The 20,915-nt window shown below is 52.8% G+C and overlaps 1 protein-coding gene across 1 annotated transcript in view; it reads left to right on the top strand.

The window, feature by feature from the left end:
* Window positions 1-20,915, top strand: part of FBN3 (fibrillin 3) — a 281,443-nt gene that overhangs the window by 227,025 nt on the left and 33,503 nt on the right. The window contains exons 38-48 of the mRNA XM_037885777.2: window positions 695-763; window positions 1,304-1,429; window positions 2,486-2,611; window positions 6,535-6,684; window positions 7,386-7,457; window positions 10,374-10,499; window positions 11,709-11,834; window positions 16,873-16,998; window positions 17,313-17,429; window positions 18,263-18,391; window positions 20,329-20,448. Of these exons, the coding sequence (XP_037741705.1) occupies window positions 695-763; window positions 1,304-1,429; window positions 2,486-2,611; window positions 6,535-6,684; window positions 7,386-7,457; window positions 10,374-10,499; window positions 11,709-11,834; window positions 16,873-16,998; window positions 17,313-17,429; window positions 18,263-18,391; window positions 20,329-20,448 (1,287 nt within the window). The remainder of the gene's footprint in view (window positions 1-694; window positions 764-1,303; window positions 1,430-2,485; window positions 2,612-6,534; window positions 6,685-7,385; window positions 7,458-10,373; window positions 10,500-11,708; window positions 11,835-16,872; window positions 16,999-17,312; window positions 17,430-18,262; window positions 18,392-20,328; window positions 20,449-20,915) is intronic.

The following is a 20,915-nucleotide window of genomic DNA, read 5'->3' as shown; positions in this document are numbered from 1 at the left end:
TTACTTGGATGCAGGCTCCAGATAATTTCTGCAACTTTGACTTAAAGTAATTCCAAGATTCCTCCACATTTAGATACTTGAGTTCTTCTGTCCAGTCCACTTCCTGAAGTAATTCCCTTATTTTTTTAAGTTTGCCACTGTGAAATCGAGGCCCCTAGTTGCAGATCTATTTTGGTTTAGTCTTCTGTGTAGTTTAAACTAAATTAACTCATGATCACTCAAACCAAAATTGTCCTCTGCAAACAGTTCTTCTACCTCACTACTTACCAATGCTAAATTAACATGGCATGGCCTCTTGTTGGTTCAGTGACTATTTGGTGAAAAAATCTGTCAACTATCACATCCGGGAATATCTGGGCCCTACTCTTACTAGTAGCATTTGTCCTGCAATCACTGTCTGGGAAATTAAGATCTCCCACTATGTTTCCTCTTGTTATCCATTCTCCTACCTTTGGTTGTTCCTTTCTCCTGGGAGCATCACTCTGATCAGGGTGTGATGAGCTGGGCTGGAGGCTGGGCAGGCATGGGACAGGCCGGGACAGAGTGCAAGAGGCTGGGTTGGGCTGCTCCGGCCTGGACCTGGGGCACTTTTGCCCTCACGGCCTGTCTCTTTCCCTGCGTTCTGGCTCGTTTCTCCACGGGGAGCCGCTCAGTGCAATTCAGTGCCACCCAGTAACTGACTCTCTCCCCGCAGCGGAGTACAAGACCCTATGCCCCGGAGGAGAAGGCTTCAGGCCCAACCCCATCACAGTCATCCTGGAGGGTAAGCAGAACTGGCACCCACATGCCCCCGCCCATTCCAGGGAAAGCACATCCTCAGGCTTCACAGCCCTGAGAATCACAGAATATCAGGGTTGGAAGGGACCTCAGGAGGTCATCTAGTCCAACCCCCGGCTCAAAGCAGGACCAATCCCCAATTTTTGCCCCAGATCCCTAAATGGCCCTCTCAAGGATTGAACTCACAACGCTGGGTTTAGCAGGCCAATGCTCAAACCCCTGAGCTATCCCTCCCCCAGCAGGAGGCACTCTCCCTCCCACCCCCACGCCCCTTCCTCTGCCCACAGGCTGAGGCCAGCTGACAGCTTCTGGCCCTTCTGCACCATGTGACATGTGACGAGTCTGTGCCCCTCAGCCTGAGCCTTGCAGCCGCCTGCTCCGCTGCACTCAGGTGCTGATCGGCGCCCAAGGCAGTGGGTGTGAGCGGTGGCTGTGTGCAGACAGCGCACACTGGGGAACCCTGCCTCGGGGGCTGCCAGGACTTGGTCGGGGGGTCGAGTGCTTCCCTTTCGCTCTCCATTCACAGATATTGATGAGTGCCAGGAGCTGCCAGGCCTCTGCCAGGGGGGCAACTGTGTGAACACTTTTGGCAGCTTCCAGTGCGAGTGCCCCCTAGGCTACTACCTCAACGAGGACACACGCATCTGTGAAGGTACCGTGCTGCCCTGTGTGCGGGAGAGTGTCTGTGTGTGTGCACACGTGTGTGTGTGTGTGCGCACCTGTGTGTGGGAGGGTCTGTGTGTGTGCAGGAGAGTGTATCTGTGTGTCTGTGTACATGTGTGTGTGGGAGTGTGTCTGTGTGTGTGTACATGTTTGTGCGGGAGTGTGTGTGTGCACATGTGTGCGGGAGAGTGTATCTGCATGTGTGTGTACATTTAAGGGCTGCATGCATGTGTGGGGAGTATACATGTGTGTCTGCATGTGTGGGGAGTGTGTGCACACGTGTGGGTGTGTGCACATGCGTAGAGGTGTGCATTTCTGAGTGTGTGCACATGCATGTGGGAGGGTGCGTGTATGTGTGGAGCTGTGTACACATAGGGGGTGTGCATGTCTATATGGGTACATGTGCATGTGTGTGCCTGTCTCTGTGTGTGTATGGGGGCTGTGTGTGTTCATAGGGCTGTGTGTGCATGTGGGTGTGCATGTGTGGTGCCCAGCTGTGGGGGGTGTCTCTGTGTGTGTGCGGGGGATGTGTGTGTGCATAGGGCTGTGTGTGCGTGCATGTGTGTGCCCGGCTGTGCTTTGCTCAGGGCCTGCTTCGGAGCAGGCCGACATCCCTGCCCTTGTCCTGATGTGGTGTGTGGCTGGTAACAACTCACAAGACGTAGCCACGCGACCGGCCCTTTGCTCTGATCCCTTCGTTCCTTCCCCAGATGCCCCAGGCCCAGCCCCGAGCTTGCTGGGGAGGATCCCTCCCTCCCTTTGGGGTGCGCGACAAAGGAACCAGCCCCTTTTGTGGGGCTCCATTCCCAGCACTCCCAGCAGAGCGGGGCTGATGTCTTTGGGGGCCCCTGCCTGTGGGGTGGCCTTGGCAATGTCCCTTCCCCCCACCCTCTGCCAGACCTGCCCCCCGCCCTGTGCCAGACCTGCCCCCCCACTCTGTGCCAGACCTGCCCCCCGCCCTGTGCCAGACCTGCCCCCCCACCCTGTGCCAGACCTGCCCCTCATCCTGTGCGTGCAGGTGTAATCTTGTTGTTGCTTTTGGCAGATATTGACGAGTGCTCTGCCCACATCGGGATCTGCGGCCCTGGGACTTGCTACAACACCCTGGGCAACTACACCTGCGTGTGCCCCCCTGAGTACATGCAGGTCAATGGAGGAAACAACTGCATGGGTACGGTGCCGTTTCCAGCCAGGCAGGGAGGGGGCTGGGAGGGAGCTGGCTGGGAATGCCCAGTGGCCCTGTCGGCTTTACTCATTCACTACAGGCAACATGGTGACAAGAGAGCAGGGAGTGTGGTGAGAGCAGGATCTGGGAGTCAGGACTGCTGGGTTCTCTGCCACTCACTCACTGCGACACCTTGGGTGCATCACTTCCTCTCCCGTTGCCCCTCCGTACATGGGGCTGAGCTCAGCCTGCTGCCGTGGTGCTGGGAGAGTGACCTGGTGCCTGCAGAGAGTGGTGAGGGGGTGAGGGTCTGGCCGGGCATTGCTCCCCACAGTCCTCCTGCCTCGCAGTCCGCAGTCACTCCTCACTGGGAGCTGACCAGAGACACAAACTGGGGGAAGGGGGCACAGGTTCAGATGGACATTTCTGGGCCGGGGCTCCTTAGAATCATAGAATCATAGAATATCAGGGTTGGAAGGGACCTCAGGAGGTCATCTAGTCCAACCCCCTGCTCAAAGCAGGACCAATCCCCAATTAAATCATCCCAGCCAGGGCTTTGTCAAGCCTGACCTTAAAAACTTCCAAGGAAGGAGATTCTACCACCTCCCTAGGTAACGCATTCCAGTGTTTCACCACCCTCCTAGTGAAAAAGTTTTTCCTAATATCCAACCTAAACCTCCCCCACTGCAACTTGAGACCATTACTCCTTGTCCTGTCCTCTTCTACCACTGAGAATAGCCTAGAACCATCCTCTCTGGAACCACCTCTCAGGTAGTTGAAAGCAGCTATCAAATCCCCCCTCATTCTTCTCTTCCGCAGACTAAACAATCCCAGTTCCCTCAGCCTCTCCTCATAAGTCATGTGTTCCAGACCCCTAATCATTTTTGTTGCCCTTCGCTGGACTCTCCAATTTCTCCACATTCTTCTTGTAGTGTGGGGCCCAAAACTGGACACAGTACTCCAGATGAGGCCTCACCAATGTCGAATAGAGGGGAACGATCACGTCCCTCGATCTGCTCGCTATGCCCCTACTTATACGTCCCAAAATGCCATTGGCCTTCTTGGCAACAAGGGCACACTGCTGACTCATATCCAGCTTCTCGTCCACTGTCACCCCTAGGTCCTTTTCCGCAGAACTGCTGCCTAGCCATTCGGTCCCTAGTCTGTAGCTGTGCATTGGGTTCTTCCATCCTAAGTGCAGGACCCTGCACTTATCCTTATTGAACCTCATCAGATTTCTTTTGGCCCAATCCTCCAATTTGTCTAGGTCCCTCTGTATCCTATCCCTGCCCTCCAGCATATCTACCTCTCCTCCCAGTTTAGTATCATCTGCAAATTTGCTGAGAGTGCAAACCACACCATCCTCCAGATCATTTATGAAGATATTGAACAAAACTGGCCCCAGGACCGACCCCTGGGGCACTCCACTTGACACCGGCTGCCAACTAGACATGGAGCCATTGATCAATACCCGTTGAGCCCGACAATCTAGCCAACTTTCTACCCACCTGATAGTGCATTCATCCAGCCCATACTTCTTTAACTTGCTGACAAGAATACTGTGGGAGACCGTGTCAAAAACTTTGCTAAAGTCAAGAAACAATACATCCACTGCTTTCCCTTCATCCACAGAACCAGTAATCTCATCATAGAAGGCGATTAGATTAGTCAGGCATGACCTACCCTTAGTGAATCCATGCTGACTGTTCCTGATCACTTTCCTCTCATGTAAGTGCTTCAGGATTGATTCTTTGAGGACCTGCTCCATGATTTTTCCGGGGACTGAGGTGAGGCTGACTGGCCTGTAGTTCCCAGGATCCTCCTTCTTCCCTTTTTTAAAGATTGGCACTACATTAGCCTTTTTCCAGTCATCTGGGACTTCCCCCGTTCGCCACGAGTTTTCAAATATAATGGCCAATGGCTCTGCAATCACATTCGCCAATTCCTTTAGCACTCTCGGATGCAACTCGTCCGGCCCCATGGACTTGTGCACGTCCAGCTTTTCTAAATAGTCCCTAACCACCTCTTTCTCCACAGAGGGCTGGCCATCTACTCCCCATGTTGTGATGCCCAGCGCAGCAGTCTGGGAGCTGTCCTTGTTAGTGAAGACAGAGGCAAAAAAAGCATTGAGCACATTAGCTTTTTCCACATCCTCTGTCACTAGGTTGCCTCCCTCATTCAGTAAGGGGCCCACACTTCCCTTGGCTTTCTTCTTGTTGCCAACATACCTGAAGAAACCCTTCTTGTTACTCTTGACATCTCTTGCTAGCTGCAGCTCCAGGTGCGATTTGGCCCTCCTGATTTCATTCCTACATGCCCGAGCAATATTTTTATACTCTTCCCTGGTCATATGTCCAATCTTCCACTTCTTGTAAGCTTCTTTTTTATGTTGAAGATCCGCTAGGATTTCACCATTAAGCCAAGCTGGTCGCCTGCCATATTTACTATTCTTTCGACTCATTGGGATGGTTTGTCCCTGTAACCTCAACAGGGATTCCTTGAAATACAGCCAGCTCTCCTGGACTCCTTTCCCCTTCATGTTAGTCCCCCAGGGGATCCTACCCATCCGTTCCCTGAGGGAGTCGAAGTCTGCTTTCCTGAAGTCCAGGGTCCGTATCCTGCTGCTTACCTTTCTTCCCTGTGTCAGGATCCTGAACTCAACCAACTCATGGTCACTGCCTCCCAGATTCCCATCCACTTTTGCTTCCCCCACTAATTCTTCCCTGTTTGTGAGCAGCAGGTCAAGAAAAGCTCCCCCTCTAGTTGGCTCGTCTAGCACTTGCACCAGGAAATTGTCCCCTACGCTTTCCAAAAACTTCCTGGATTGTCTATGCACCGCTGTATTGCTCTCCCAGCAAATATCAGGAAAATTAAAATCACCCGTGAGAACCAGGGCATGCGATCTAGTAGCTTCTGCGAGTTGCCGGAAGAAAGCCTCATCCACCTCATCCCCCTGGTCCGGTGGTCTATAGCAGACTCCCACCACTACATCACTCTTGTTGCTCACACTTCTAAACTTAATCCAGAGACACTCAGGTTTTTCTGCAGTTTCGTACCGGAGCTCTGAGCAGTCATACTGCTCCCTTACATACAGTGCTACTCCCCCACCTTTTCTGCCCTGCCTGTCCTTCCTGAACAGTTTATAACCATCCATGACAGTACTCCAGTAATGTGAGTTATCCCACCAAGTCTCTGTTATTCCAATCACGTCATAATTCCTTGACATCACCAGGACCTCCAGTTCTCCCTGCTTGTTTCCAAGGCTTTGTGCATTCGTATATAAGCACTTGAGATAACCTGCTGATCGCCCCTCATTCTCAGTATGAGGCAGGAGCCCTCCCCTCACAGACGTTCCTGCCTGTGCTTCCTCCCGGTATCCTGCTTTCCCACTTACCTCAGGGCTTTGGTCTCCTTCCCCCGGTGAACCTAGTTTAAAGCCCTCCTCACTAGGTTAGCCAGCCTGCTCGCAAAGATGTCCCCTGTCCTTGTCCCTGTCAGGGGCTCTCAGGTGTCTGCCGCAAGGCCACAAGCTGCTCCTGACTCTGCTCCCAGCGTTGGTTCCACGGGGCCCAAGGGACCTGGCCAGGGCTGTGTGCTGGGGGTGCCGCTGCCCGCTGTGGTACTCTCTGTGCAGGGAGGCCTGGGCTCTCTCCCAGCACCCCTGCCCCTGAGGCTGGCACAGGGGCAAGCTGGGCTCTGCTCCCATCTCTGCAGCTGGCTCCCTTGGGGAACCCAGGCCAGGCGCCATGTCTCTGGGACTGTTTCCCTCTCTTCAGGGCAGGGATGATCACTGAGCAGCCAAGGACCGTGGTGCCAGGAACTAGCGGGGGCCAGGTGTCGCGGGATAGCTGTTCTCCGGCGGGTGAGGTGCCTGAGGCGCCGCCGGCCGCCCCGGGAGCAGCCGGGTCTGATCTGTGTCCGCTTTGCAGACATGAGGAAGAGCGTGTGCTATCGCAACTACAACGACACCTGTGAGAACGAGCTCTCCTTCAACATGACCAAGAAGATGTGCTGCTGCTCCTACAACATCGGCAAGGCCTGGAACAAGCCCTGCGAGCCCTGCCCCACCCCCGCCAGCTGTGAGTCACCTGCACAGGAGAAGGGTCTGCCTGCGGGAGTCTCTCGGGTTACAGCTGCTCCCCCTCTGCCCTCTGGACGCTCTGCGTCTGGCACCCCCCGGTGTCTCGGGGCACAGGATCATCCTGGTCCCAGCTGACAGCTGTGCCAAGAGAACGGCCCTGGCACAGGGAGTGAGTGACAGCATCACCCCCCCCCCGGGGCGTGCAGGGTTAGGGTGCTCCCCGCAGCAGGGGCTGGGCAACGGCAGAACTCCGATGATGGACGATACCGAAAGCCTCTGTGGAGCAGGAGACCATGCAACCATCCCAGGCCATGCTGTGTGTGCAGTGTGTGGGGGTGGCCCTGGAGTCCCAGGACACGGGTGGGGGGTGCAATGTGGGGGGATGGCCTTGGAGTCCCAGCACACCGCAGATGGGGTCTCTGTGGTTCTAAGCTGTGCAGAGTGTGGGTGTGCTATATGGGGGGAGGGGAGGACGGTGTGGGTCGGGGGAGGTTGTGAAGGGTCCCAGCCCTGCAATGGGTAACCTGCTGGCATGGAGATAGGTGTTTCCTGCTGTCTCAGTGGTCTCCCCATCTGTCAGCTCCATCCCTGGGTGTAGGGTTTCACCCCCTGGGTGCTCTGTGCCCCAGGCCCCCTCGTACTGACTTTGTCCTGGTCTGTCTGCTGGGCGTCCGTGTAACCCTGTCCTTTCCCTTCCAGCCGAGTACCAGATCCTTTGTGGGAACCAGGCCCCTGGCTTTATCATTGACATTCACACGGGGAAGCCAATCGGTGAGTACCACTGGGGCTGTCACAGAGCTGCTGCCTTTGCCCACACGCACTGCCATCCCCAGTCCTACTCCTGCCCCTTCCTCTGCTCCCCAGCTTGGGTCTTCTGCTCATTGCCTGCTTCCCTCCTTTGTGTGCATGAGGCCTGGGGACAAGGAGAAGCAGGAGGGGAGTGAGAAGGCCCAGACAGGGCCTAGGCCTTGCAGCGGGGGGACTAAGGGCAGCACTGTGTGGCTGCATGTGCAGGGTCTCAGGATGCAGACCACGTGGATGCTGCTTACAGAGATCCCTGGGTTTTTTGTGTGCCCCATGCTGGCTCGGCTTGGCTCAGCTCGATTCTGTTCTTATCCCTCCCTCATCACCAGAGTATCTGAGCACCATCCACGAAGTCATTAAGTGACGAGACTCACGTGTCCCATGTGGTTCCTTCTCACTCACTTCCTCTCCCCAGGGTAGAATCGTGTGTGCAGTGCAGTCTCTGTTTTGGTAGGGTTTTGTTTATCAATTACCCGGCTGCTCTGCGCTCTCTGGTACACACACCCAGCATGGCCCAGGATGTCTGCAGCGTTCTGACTCCCAAAGATGAGCTTTACCCCGATAGTATACTGAGTTCCACTGGGCCGGAGGAGTGGGGCGCTCGCCCCTGGCTCTCATCTTGGAGCATTCCGAGTGCTGAGTTATGCTGAGTGCCTGACAGGGTCAGCTGGAGCCTGACACTTGAGCTGGGGTCTTTCCCTTACGTGTGTGTCACCCCCAGTAGCAAAGAAGTTGCAAGCCAAGTCCTGCTCTCAGAGAGAGCCCAGCCATTCTGGTGTTGGAAGGCTGGAGAGGGGTCAGAGAAGAGCCATGAGAATGATCAAAGGACTGGAAAACCTGCCTTCTAGTGAGAGACTCATGGAGCTCCATCTATTTAGCTTAGGAAAGAGAAGGCAAGGGGTGAGCTGATTACACTCTATAAGTATCTACATGGGGAACAAATATTTGATAATGAGCTCTTCAGTCTGGCAGGGAAAGCTCTAACACGAGCCAAGGGCTGGAAGTTGAAGCTAGACAAATTCAGACTCGAAAGAAGGTGTGCTTTTTTAACAGTGAGAGCAATTAAGCCTTGGAACAGTTTACCGGGGTGGTGATGCGTTCTCCATCACTGGCAATTTTTACACGGAGAGGTTGGTTTTCTCAAAGATCTGCTGTAGGAGTTCACATGGATTCATCCCATCCTCGGCACCATGATGTTTTGCTGAGATACACCCTGGAATAGCAGTCCAAAACCACACAGAAAATGAAGCAAGACACCCAGGGAGGTTGTCAATCAAAACATGTAATAACCATGAACCCGTTAGGTCAGCAGTAGTCCAAGCTAAACATGGTAACAGTCGGAACAGCAGATATGTAGCAGCAGAGTGTGTGTATGTGTGTGGGTATGTGCAGATACCCACACACACATGCACACACACTCACCCACATGTGTGCACACCCACATGCGTGCACACACACACAGCCTTAAACAGGAACAGGAACCCTGAGTTCAGGGCGCAGGAACCAGGAGACAGAACAGTAATGGAGCAGGTAGGCAGCACCACACACCAGTGGCCACAACCGTGTTACAGAGGAGGTCACAAAGGTCCCTTCTGCCTTGGAATGTAAGAGTCACGCTGCAGGATCCCCAGGTGTGAGTGATGATGCACAGAAAGGGAAGTGGCATAACTGGCTGATCCCAGCTCAGGCTGCCAGGCTGGCAGTTCCACAGTCCCACCAGTTCACTGGCAGGCTGAGTCCGCGGGACCGAGACTCAGTGAGCTGAGACACAATAAAGATGGAGCCCCCCAGTGTGACAGTTGCAGTCAGCACAGACCAGAACCGAAGGCTCCCACAGGCAGGACCAGGGCCTGGCCAGGCCAGGACTGCATGAGAAAGCACAGTGCTCCTGCAGCCGCTGGCACAAAGGGCTCAGAGCCCTGATAGCTTGGGAGCTAGAGAACCTAAACTCGTAGCACTCGCTCCCACCCTGCCAGTGGCCTTCCTTTGGCGAGGGCGTGGAGCACTCCAGAAGAGCAGCTGAGAGATGAGGTCTGGATTCCAGTGGAGAGAAAGCAAGATGCTCCTCTGGATGTGTTGTCAAGGTCTAGGATCTTGCAACCTATCATGGTGCTGCTCTGTAGCATTTGAAGGATGGAGTCCCTAGCCCTGGCGGTTCAGGCGAGAGCAGATGTTATCTCTGTTGGGTCTCAGTGCTGGCCTTGGTGCCGAGCTTTTCTGGCTCTGGGACAGGACTGAACAGAGCAAGGGGAAGACCCATTTATTTTTCAGTCCCCAAGAAACCCAGAGTGTAGAAGCAAAGACCAAGTTGCCACAGTTGTGTGAGCAGCTGTGCCCAGAGGCTGGGCAGAGGGCTCCTGGTCCGGGACTTGATAAGCCAGTGGTGGAATCACTGGTCATTTCAGCATGACCCAGTGGCATTTCCTGGGCTGTCAGTTCAGCTTCCCCGCCCAGCTGCTCTCCTGGGCTGGGGCCAGCCCCAGGGGCACCAGCAGGAGTCAGCACAGGGGAGGGGGAAAGTCACGGACTCGTTTGGGATTCTTTCCAAACTTGCCCAGCCCGTGCAGGTTCTGTCAGCAACCCCTGTTTCACCTAGGGCAGAGTGGCCCAGGCCCTGCTCCGGCCCCACCTTCACCAAAGGAGAGCCAGTTTTTGTAGCCTACGGCCACTTCCTGCCAAGGCCATGGAGAGTCATTGACCCGGGACCCTCCCTCATTGTAAATATTCGTAGCTGGACCTGGGACCTCCACTGCTACAGCAAGGAGAGGGGGACAGAGGTCATAACCCTGACTCCCTCCTCCCTCATCCCCAAGCCAGCGCTCTCGCACTCTCTCCCCCGGGCCGCCACCCCTCCGGTCGCTGATGGGAGGTTGTTCTCTGCAGATATTGACGAGTGCAGTGAGATCCCTGCTATCTGCACCAATGGCGTCTGCATCAACCAGATCGGCTCCTTCCGGTGCGAGTGCCCCATCGGGTTCAGCTACAACAACATCCTGCTCATCTGCGAAGGTAACGGGCTGGGGCTGCAGGCTGACGGCCCCCAGGGCTCACAGTCACGCTGGCAGAGCCGACGGCGATGGGCCCTCAGCATGGCACGTCACTGTGGCACTGATGAGGAGCAAGACACCAGCTCTGCACACCGCGCCTCGGGCTCTGACACAGCTTTGAGCCCAGAGCCCCTCTTCTGTCCACAAATCAATTGACGCTGGTCAGCACGGGCTCAGGTCCCAGGACCCTGCTCAGAGCCCGAGTCCTGCTGTGGTTCGGGTCCAAGCCTGTCATTCTACAGTGTGGACACAGGTCAAGCCACAGTCCCGAGTCAGAAGATCTGTGTAGTGCAGTATGGGCACATTAGCACCGCCGTGAGACCTGCGTCCACCACTGTCAGCCCACGTTTGCAATGCAGTCTGGATGCTCAAGCATGGGCATGGAAAGCCCACGTCCCAGAGCCCCGGGCGCAGAGTGCAGTGTGGACAGTGCCTTGTGGGTGATCATTAGGAAAGGCCAAACTCTCCAAACAGCTAATTCCACCCAAAACATGTCCTTTTAAAAGCGTTTTAAAAGTTTTTGTTTTACCCAGGCCATGTCCACACTGCAGGGACTGTAAGTGGCGCAGCTTGGGTGCCGTCGCTGTGCCAACATAACCCCGCAGTATAGACACAGCCTACAGGGGATTTCTGCCACTGTGCAAATGCTACCTCCCCGAGTGACAGCAACCGGGTCGATGGAAGCATTCTTCCATCAGCATCATTGCAGCTACCCCCGAGGGCCGGAGTATGTCAACCAGAGTTTTAAGTGTAGACTAGGCAACAGTGTTTCTTCTTGACAGCTTTCATTTTTCACTTCCCATTTTTGAGATAAAATGTTCATGAAAATGATGTTTTGAAATAGCTTTTGGTTTAAATCCCACCCAAAACACATTTCTTATTTCAAACCGCAGAAACTATCCAAAAAAAGGGTAAACGGCACATTTTGATTCAAACATTTTTGAGAAAATGAAATGCAAAAATGAAAATTTTGCCATTTAAAAAAAATATCTCTGTTTTGGCCTTATTCCAAATTTCCCACGGTGCGGTGGTGACACCAGAGTCTGGCACAGCCTGCATGGTCAGAGTCAGTGGTTTGGCTGTTCCAGTTCCTCCACAGTGCCATGGTGACTGACACCAGGGTCCCGCACACCCTGGGCCATCAGTGTCAGCGGTTTCTTTCTCTCTGCAGACATTGATGAGTGCAGCAGCGGGGAGAACCTTTGCCAGCGCAATGCTGATTGCATCAACATCCCGGGCAGTTACAGGTGCGAATGCTCAACCGGATACAAGCTGTCACCTAGCGGAGCCTGTGTGGGTAAGATGGGCACTGTTGACTACCTATAGCAGAGGCAATGCTCAAGTGGGGCCCAGAGCCGCCATCAGGAAGCAGCATGGACTGCTAGTGATGTGCACTAGCACACTTCACTTCGTCTCTTTGTCTAGGAAGCGTTTCCATTGCCAAGGCTTGTGCCGTGGAATGGCAGGAATGGAACTGGGAGGCTGTCATTGTTCTCATTACAGTCATGGGTTTGGAAGGAGACTCGGGTTCTTTTACAAGTCTCGTGACTGTGACCTGCTGCTCCACACTCCGTGGATCCAGGGGGGCTTCACAACTCAGAGGGATGCAGAGGTCTGGGGTCAGCGCAGAAATGCTGTATCAGTTCAGTAGCTAATGGGCACATCAGAAAACTGAGTGTGTGCATGGGATAATCCTGGAGGGAATGAAATACTCCTATCCCCTCTAGGTTAGGGGTGGGTGCATGGGGGAGGCAAGTCTGGGGGCATCTTACTCTGCCATTGCCTGCACCTTTGCTTGTTCCTGAGCTGTGGCGAAGCACTTCCTAGGTCTGGATTAGTATAGTAGCACCATGAAGATAATGGTTAAGACTGGCTTGCTGTTTGACAGCTGTTTTTTTCTAAATGCTCTAAAATCCACATGCTGAGTCAGATTGTCTTGAAAATTGCTGTATCTCCTGGGGGTCTGGTATAAGGTTACTGGTCCAGACTTGAGGTTGTTTGAGCAAGGGTTTCCCGAGTCACAGCCCCCCTAAAAATCACATGCCATCAAAATTTTACAGTCCTGAACTTTTTTTTGCACAAACCTGGGGCTAAAAACCTGGCTCTGGTCGTCCCCAAGCAGATCTCACCTGTTCCAGTTTGATTTCAGCCAGTGTCTGTCACCCACTGGCTCTTTGAGGAAGCAATATTTTAAAAGTCATTCTGCCTAAAAGTTGGATCTCTAGTCCAGCTCAAGCCAAGCCGATAAGACAGGCAAAGTCATTTGTGCAGATTCAATAGGACTGGGGCTCTGGTGCAAGCCAGTGGTTGCAGGCAGTTGGGTGATTCAGGGTGGCATACTGTGGCATTTAACCTGGGCAGCACCCAAGTACTGTGAATTCAAGTCCTGCCCTTCACAGCTTTCTGAGAAATGTGTGTTGCATGTTCTGCCTGTATTCTTCAGGGGCTGCTGCTGGAAGGTTTGCCCTGAGAGCTAAACTACTGGTTTAACAGCCCACATGGGAAAAAGCTCTAAATCGACATGCATACTCAGATTTTACTTTAAAAGTATCATCAAGAAAAATAATAATAATTGAATAGATGGAAGATGAAAGACTCTAGGAAGCAGTAGCATTAGAATGAAGAGATCATGCTGCATGTTCCTCCCCCCTCGTTCCTGAGCAATGGAACTGATTGTGATCAAAGAAGAGCAAGTAGCTGAGATTCTCATCAATGTCAGCATGATCAAAGGGCTTGCTGAGCATCAGGATATGCACTCATGACAGAGAGCCCTATTCTAAGGATGGACGATGCCAACTAATGTGGTACCAGAATACTATCCTCATTCAAAAGAATAACTCATATTTACCACAAAAATAAACACAGAAAACAAGTTTCAGTGTTCTGCAATCATTCATCCAATCCACAGCATCCAAGGGATCCCACCTGTCATTTTCACCTTTCAAAGTGCTGTACTTCCTTGGAAAGGGGTCCAAAGGAAATGCCAAACAATAGGAAAAATTGAATTACATGCCCCTTTTTAGAACAGTCACAGCAAATCTTAAATGATCCCCCCCACAACAAACTGCTATAGAAAAATCAAGCAGTACACAGACCATAACAAACATTTTCAGTGAGACTCTAACACAGAAGACAGAAGTTTGATAGGCCTTTTTTACTGCTTTTAAAATGGAAGTCCTACTGCAACATTAACTAAAGTGGTACCATCCTTCCCCACAACATCATTTCACCACAGCAGGGACCAGGATAGGGTTAGTGGTTCAAGGGGAGGGGTAAGGTCATTTGGACAAGGAGATACTCAAACAGCCCCTCTGATAAGGAGCTGATTTTAATATTCAGATTGCTTGCAAGCCCCCACTGCCTAGCAAAATAGTCTTGAAAACTGATATTCCACTGCAGGGCTGGGATAGACTTTTGGAGAGGGTGGGAGCAGAATGCACATTGGGATGAATTGTGCTATTGGGTCAGGATGTATTCCTCTCCATGGGGCGGTCTCATTCCGATGAGGGCTGATTGAAAGCCGATAGGGGCAGAGGAGCACACGGTTCAGATCCCTTAGGAGAGGATTTGTTAAATGGGATTCTCTGTATCAGGGATGGCCAATTATTTTTTGTCAAGATCCAAATTTCTTGGTCAAGGTATAGTGAAGGTCCAGACTCCTGAGAAAATAATAAAAAAATAACAATAATGATGATAATAAGTTGTGAATAACAAGATTCAAAAGCATCTAGCAGTCCAGATTTGGCGCACAGTCCACCTATTGACTATTCCTGCTAGTGAAGAGGAGAGGATAGAATGTGATAAAAGTACAGGTAGGAACTGAAGAGAAACAGGCAAACGAAAAAGAGTCCCATTCAGTTACATCACATGAAGCCAGACAATTAAACAGTGACAGATTTTTTAAGTCTTTGTGTACAAATGCTAGAAGTGTAATACTAAGATGGGTGAACTTGAGCGCCTGGTATTAAATGAGGCTATTGGTATAATAGGCACTACAAAAACTTGGTGGAACGATGAAAATCAACGGGACACGGTAATTCCAGAGTACAGAATATATATGAATGACAGAGTAGGTCGTGCTGGTGGGGGAGTGGAAGAAAGCACAGTGTCAAGTATAGTAAAAATCTTAAATGAACCAAACCCTACCATAGAATCTCTCTGGTTAGAAATTCCATGCTTGAATAATAAGAACATAGCAGTAAGGATATATTACCGACCACCTGACCAGGATGGTGATGGTGAGTGTGAAATGCTCCAGGAGATTAGAGAGGCTATAAAAATAGAAAACTCAATAATAATGGGGGATTTCAACTATCCTCATATTGACGGGATACATGTCACCTCAGGATGGGATGCTGAGATAAAGTTTCTAGACACCATTAATGACTGCTTCTTGTAGCAGTTAGTCCTGGAACCCACAGGAGGAGAGGCAATTCTTGATTTAGTCATAAGTGGAGCAAGACTCCAGTCCAAGAGGCGACTATCGCTGAACCGCTCAGTTATAAGAAAAGGAGGACTTGTGGCACCTTCGAGACGAACAAATTTATTTGAGCATATACTGAATGCATCCGATGAAGTGAGCTGTAGCTCACGAAAGCTTATGATTAAATAAATTGGTTAGTCTCTAAGGTGCCACAAGTCCTCCTTTTCTTTTTGCGGATACAGACTAACACGGCTGTTACTCTGAAACCGCTTAGTAATAGTGACCATAATGTAATTTAACAGCCTTGTGGGAGCGAAAATACCAAAGAAGCCCACCACAGTGGCATTTAACTTCAAAAAGGGGAACTCCACAAAAATGAGAAAGCTAGTTAAACAGAAATTAAAAAGAACACTCACAAGAGTGCAATGCCTGCAAGCTGCATGGAAACTATTTAAAAACACCATAATAGAGGCTCAAACTAAATGTATACCCCAAATTTAAAAAAAAACAGTAAGAGGACCAAAAAATGCCACCATGGCTAAACAATAGAGTAAAAGTGGCAATTAGAGGTAAAAAGGCATCCTTTAAAAATTGGAAGTCAAATTCTACAGAAGAAAATAGAAAGGAACATAAACTGTTCCAAATCAAGTATAATTAGCCAGGCCAAAAAAGAATTTTAGGAGCAACTAGCAAAAGACACAAAAGCTAATAGCAACATGTTGTGTAAGTACATGAGAAGCAGGAAGCCTGTCAAACAATCAGTGGGGCCACTGGACGATCAAGATCTAAGGGAGCACTCAAGTAAGACAAGGCCATTCAGGAGAAGCTAAATGAATTCTTTGCATTGGTCTTCACTGCAGAGGTTGTGAGGGAGATTCCCACACCTGAGCCATTTGTTTTAGGTGACAAGTGTGAGGAACTGTCCCGGGTTGAGGTGTCGATAGAGGAGGTTTTGGAACAAATTGACAAATTGAACAGTAGTGAGTCCCCAGGACCAGATGGTATTCACTCAGGAAAAATTGCAGAATTGCTAGCTGTGGTATATAACCTATTGCTGAAACATGCCTCTGTATCACAGGGCTGGCGGGTAGCTAATGTGACATCTATTTTTGAAAAGGGTTCCAGAGGCGATCCTGGCAATGACAGGCTGGGAAGCCTGACTTCAGTACCAGGCAAACTGGTTGAAATTATAGTAAAGAACAGATCTATCAGACACACAAATGAACACAATATGTTGGGGAAGAGTGAAGACGGTCCAGTGGCTAGTAGCCCAGGTGGTCAGGGAGGCAATGCCCCATGCTGCTCTGGGTGTCCCTAAACCTCTGACTGCCAGATGCTTGCACTGCATGGTGGGTTAGATCACTTAATAATTGCCACGTTCTGTTCATTCCCTCTGGGGCACCCGGCACCAGCCCCTGTCGGAAGACGGATACTGGGCTGGATGGACCCTTGGTCGGACCCAGTCTGGCCGTTCTGATGTTCTAATTTCATACCTCTGAAGTCCATGAATCAGGGCCCCCAGAATCATGCGATGGGCTAAAAAATCAGGAGATTTCAAAAAGTAATAAATTCCGGGTCCTTTTTCTTTGCCTCCCGCGTTCTGAGCAGGTAGAGGCCTTGCTCGAGTGGCCCTGCTGCCACATGCCGTCTGCAGCCAGGAGAGCGAGCAACTTCCTATTTTTAGAAACATAAAGCTTCTCGGAGCTCCATGAGCTGGGGCTTTCAGTAAAACACCAGATAGCATGAGATCTGAGGTACAGTCGTGAGTGCTGGCAGCACTGCTACTCAGCAAGGCTGCTACCAGCTGGTAGCCACAGGCATGGAAGCCACGTGGCCACGCTGGAGAGGGCATCTGTTCCCACTTTGATTGGGGTCTCTCCTATTCACTGCTTTCTGTGTTCTTCTGTTATAGGTCGCAATGAATGCCAGGAAATCCCCAATGTCTGCAGCCACGGGGATTGTGTGGACACCGAGGGCAGCTATATCTGCATCTGTCACAACGGGTTCAAGGCCACAGGAGAACAGACCATGTGCATGGGTCAGTGCAGATGGCTCGGCAGCCCCATGGGCTGCTCCCTATTGCTTGGCAATAGATTTAAGCCCTTTCGAAAGGAAGTGAGAGCTCTCTGGGCCCCTGGAGGGTGGGCTTGCATGGGGAGGATGGGCCATGGCACGTCATAAGGCAGGCAGAGAGCTGGGCCATTGCGTCTCCTCGGCCCCAGGTTTCTGAGTCCTTGTGCTCACCTAAGCAGCACCAGACTGCCGCCCCCACCATGAGCAGCACTGACTGACTGCCCAGCTCCAGGCAAGCGAGGACTCAGCCCCCGACCTGCATTGATCTTCTCTTTTCAGATATCGATGAATGTGACCGGCAGCCCTGTGGGAACGGCACTTGCAAGAATACAGTTGGCTCCTACAACTGCCTGTGCTTCCCTGGCTTTGAGCTGACGCACAATAATGACTGCATGGGTGAGAGACTCCAGTGGCATTCAGTCACAGCTATGTGGGTGCGAGAGTCAGATATCTCGCCAGCCATGGCTGGGTGGACATGATGGTTGGTTGTAAACACAGTGACAGCTGTGTGGGGGTGAGGGTTGAATGTCACTCAGTCACAGCTGTGTGAGAGTAAGGGTCAGGTGACACGGTGATGGCTGTGTGGGTGTGAGGGTTGGGTGTCACACACAGTCACAGCTATATGGGTGTGAGGGTCGGGTGTGAGGTCGTTAACGGTCAGTGTCACACAGCCATGGCCGTGTGGGTGTGAGGGTTGGGTGTCACACACAGTCACAGCTATATGGGTGTGAGGGTCGGGTGTGAGGTCGTTAACGGTCAGTGTCACACAGCCATGGCCGTGTGGGTGTGAGGGTTGGGTGTCACACACAGTCACAGCTATATGGGTGTGAGGGTCGGGTATGAGGTCGTTAACGGTCAGTGTCACACAGCCATGGCCGTGTGGGTGTGAGGGTTGGGTGTCACACACAGTCACAGCTATATGGGTGTGAGGGTCGGGTGTGAGGTCGTTAACGGTCAGTGTCACACAGCCATGGCCGTGTGGGTGTGAGGGTTGGGTGCCACACACAGTCACAGCTATATGGGTGTGAGGGTCGGGTGTGAGGTCGTTAACGGTCAGTGTCACACAGCCATGGCCGTGTGGGTGTGAGGGTTGGGTATCTGACAGTCACAGCTGTGAAGGCATAAGGGTCGGTGTCTCACAGTCACAGCTGTCTGGGTGTGAGGGCCGGGTGTCACACAGTCACCCTGTGGGTTTGTCCCACTGTGCTTTTCTCTCCTGCTCTCTGCAGACATTGACGAGTGCTCATCCCTGGGGGGGCAGGTGTGCCGGAATGGCCAGTGTATAAACAGCATTGGCTCCTTCCAGTGCTTGTGCCAGGAAGGGTATGACCGGACCCTGGATGGGAAGAACTGTGTCGGTGAGTGCCTGGGCAGCAGCCGCTGTAATTCTCATCACGCCCGGCCTGTGGGTTGACCATCTGCAGGCCCCTTCTGGCAGATGTGCTCACCTCCATGCACCTGCTCCTACTCTGGGCAGTGGAGTCTCTGCTCTGGCTCAGGGCCATGGCTGTGAGGCTAGGGGCTAGAGCTTGGGTCCCAGCCAGGAGAGATCCCAGGGCTGAGCCTGGGGGAGCTGACGCATCACTGTGCTCTCACTAGCTGCAGACACCTGGCTCCAGTGCCAAGCTGAGGGTTATTGAGCAAAGTCACTGCTCCGCACCTGGTACGGGACGCCGTGGGAGTAGGGTTGCCAACTTTGTAATATTTAAAAGATGGACAGTCCAGGTGAAGTGCTGGAACCTCTCCTGCCACGCCTCTTCCCCCCAAAGCCCTGCCCCTGCCCCACCTCTTCCCTCAAGTTCCCACCCCTGCCTCGCCTCTTCCCCTAAGGCCCCACCCCTACCCACTCCTCTCCTCCCTCCCCCCGTCGCTTGCTGCTTTTGCCCTCCTCCCCAGCTCCCCTCCCCCCGGCCCGGGTCAGGAGGGACTCCCCAGCAGAGCCGGGGCTGGGAGCTACAGCCACCTGACGCAGGTAGGAGGTGGCCCCGGCTGAGTAGGGCTGGCACGGGTGATGACCCTGCGCCTCCCTGTCTGCCCTGCCCATAGTAACCAGACTCTGAGTCTCTGGTCAGTAGATCAGACACTGTCAGGTCTCCTTTGTGACCAGACTTTCCAGCTGGAAACCGGGCACTTGGCCACCCTGCATGGGATCTGGTGCCATGTACCTTCTCAACCAGCAGTTTTCTCGGGACATAAAAACTGTCTCATTGGCTACAGAGTGCCCAGCTCGGCTTCCTGGACAAGGAACCCCTGCTGGGCACAGTGTGGGAAATCCCAAGCCTGATGCAAAGCAAGATCACCCCCTGCATCTCCAGCCACAGCTCTGCTGATTGACCCCCCCTGGCCCCTGGCACCAGGAAATGACTGCCCTGTTTCCAGCATCACAGTGTGAGAACTGGTTGAACATGGGCCTGTAGACAACAGCTGTTGTAGATAGCCCAGATCTTATTCAGCAGCAGACACCAGGGGCCAGATGCCTTCCTGGCAAAGGTGGCCCAGGTGGTGCCCTGCTGTGGGAGGAGCTCAAAGTGCTTCCCAAGGTCTGGTTAGTGGAGGTCACCGTGTGCAGCTGCTGGGCTCACTGTGTGGTGCAGAGACACGCAGTGGTGTGCCCCAGCCCTTCTGTCTGTGCAGGCGGCTCCCACGCACAGCCCCGGGGCATTCCCACAGCAGCTGAGGAGCACAGGGAGAGGACTGGAGATCACTGGGGTTCCGGGGGAGCAGTGGGGCCCTGTCACAGAGTGTAGGGGAGTCCAGGCCTTGCACCCCTCTTCCTGGGATTCACTGAGACTCTCAGCCAGCCAGTAAAACAGAAGGTTTATTGGACAACAGGAACACAGTCTAAAACAGAGCTTGTGGGTACAACCAGGACCCCTCAGTCAAGTCCTTCTGGGGGGCAGGGAGCTTAGACCCCAGCCCTGGGGTTCCCTGCGTTCCACCACCCCGCACCAAACTGAAACTAAACCCCCCCAGCAGGCTTCCTCCTGCAGCCTCTGTTCACATTCCCGGGCAGAGGTGTCACCTCGCCCTCTCCCTCCCCCTCCTGGCTCAGGTTACAGGCTCTCAGGTCTCCCATTGAAACTCCCCTGCCACATTCCCAGGTCAACACTCCCCCCTCCCTGTTGCGTCACAAGCCCTGTTGGGCTATGGCTCCCACTGCTGCCCTTGTAGGGTCCCTGGTGCAGTAGTATGTGTAATGCTCAAGGGGTCCCTGCCTGTGGGCCAGGAAGGCTCCACATGGCAAAGCAGCTGGAGTCCAGCCCCTGGGTGACTTTCCCCTCTTGTTTCTTTTCAGACATCAATGAGTGCGTGAGCCTGCCTGGAACCTGCACTCCGGGGACGTGTCAGAACCTGGAAGGCTCTTTCCGCTGCATCTGCCCCCCGGGGTATGAAGTGCAGAATGACAACTGCATCGGTAACGTTGGTTCCTCCATCCTACCACCACACAGGGGCTACTCTGTCACCAGCCTGGGACAGGTGCTTCCTAGGCAGCAGGGATACAGGCACTGCCCCAAGGACTTACCCTCTAAAGCAATTGGGTGGAGGCTAAGGCTGGGGTATGACAGCCACAGAGTAGTAGACGGCTGGCCAGGGATGCTTCACTCCCGTCTTGTTAGTTTCACAATTGATAAGAGGATATTTTTAACAGTGTAATGAACACACCAGCCTCTAATGGAGAGAATCAGCACTGCCCAGTTATGTGTCATAGGCCCCACACTGTGAATAGCTAGTGGTGATTCCCTGTTAATATAAGCGGCAGCGACCTTGGCTTTGGAGAAGGAGGAAGAGAGCTGTCATCATGACAGCATGCTGTGTAGGGACCGGTGCAGTTCTGACTTTGCTTACTGTTCTGGGGTCTCAGGGAGCCAGGCACTTTTGGGT

Source organism: Chelonia mydas, chromosome 25, assembly GCF_015237465.2.
Source record: "Chelonia mydas isolate rCheMyd1 chromosome 25, rCheMyd1.pri.v2, whole genome shotgun sequence".
NCBI lineage: Eukaryota > Metazoa > Chordata > Testudines > Cheloniidae > Chelonia > Chelonia mydas.
Note: the sequence above shows the minus strand (reverse complement) of the source record. Positions and strands in the feature narration are given on the sequence as shown.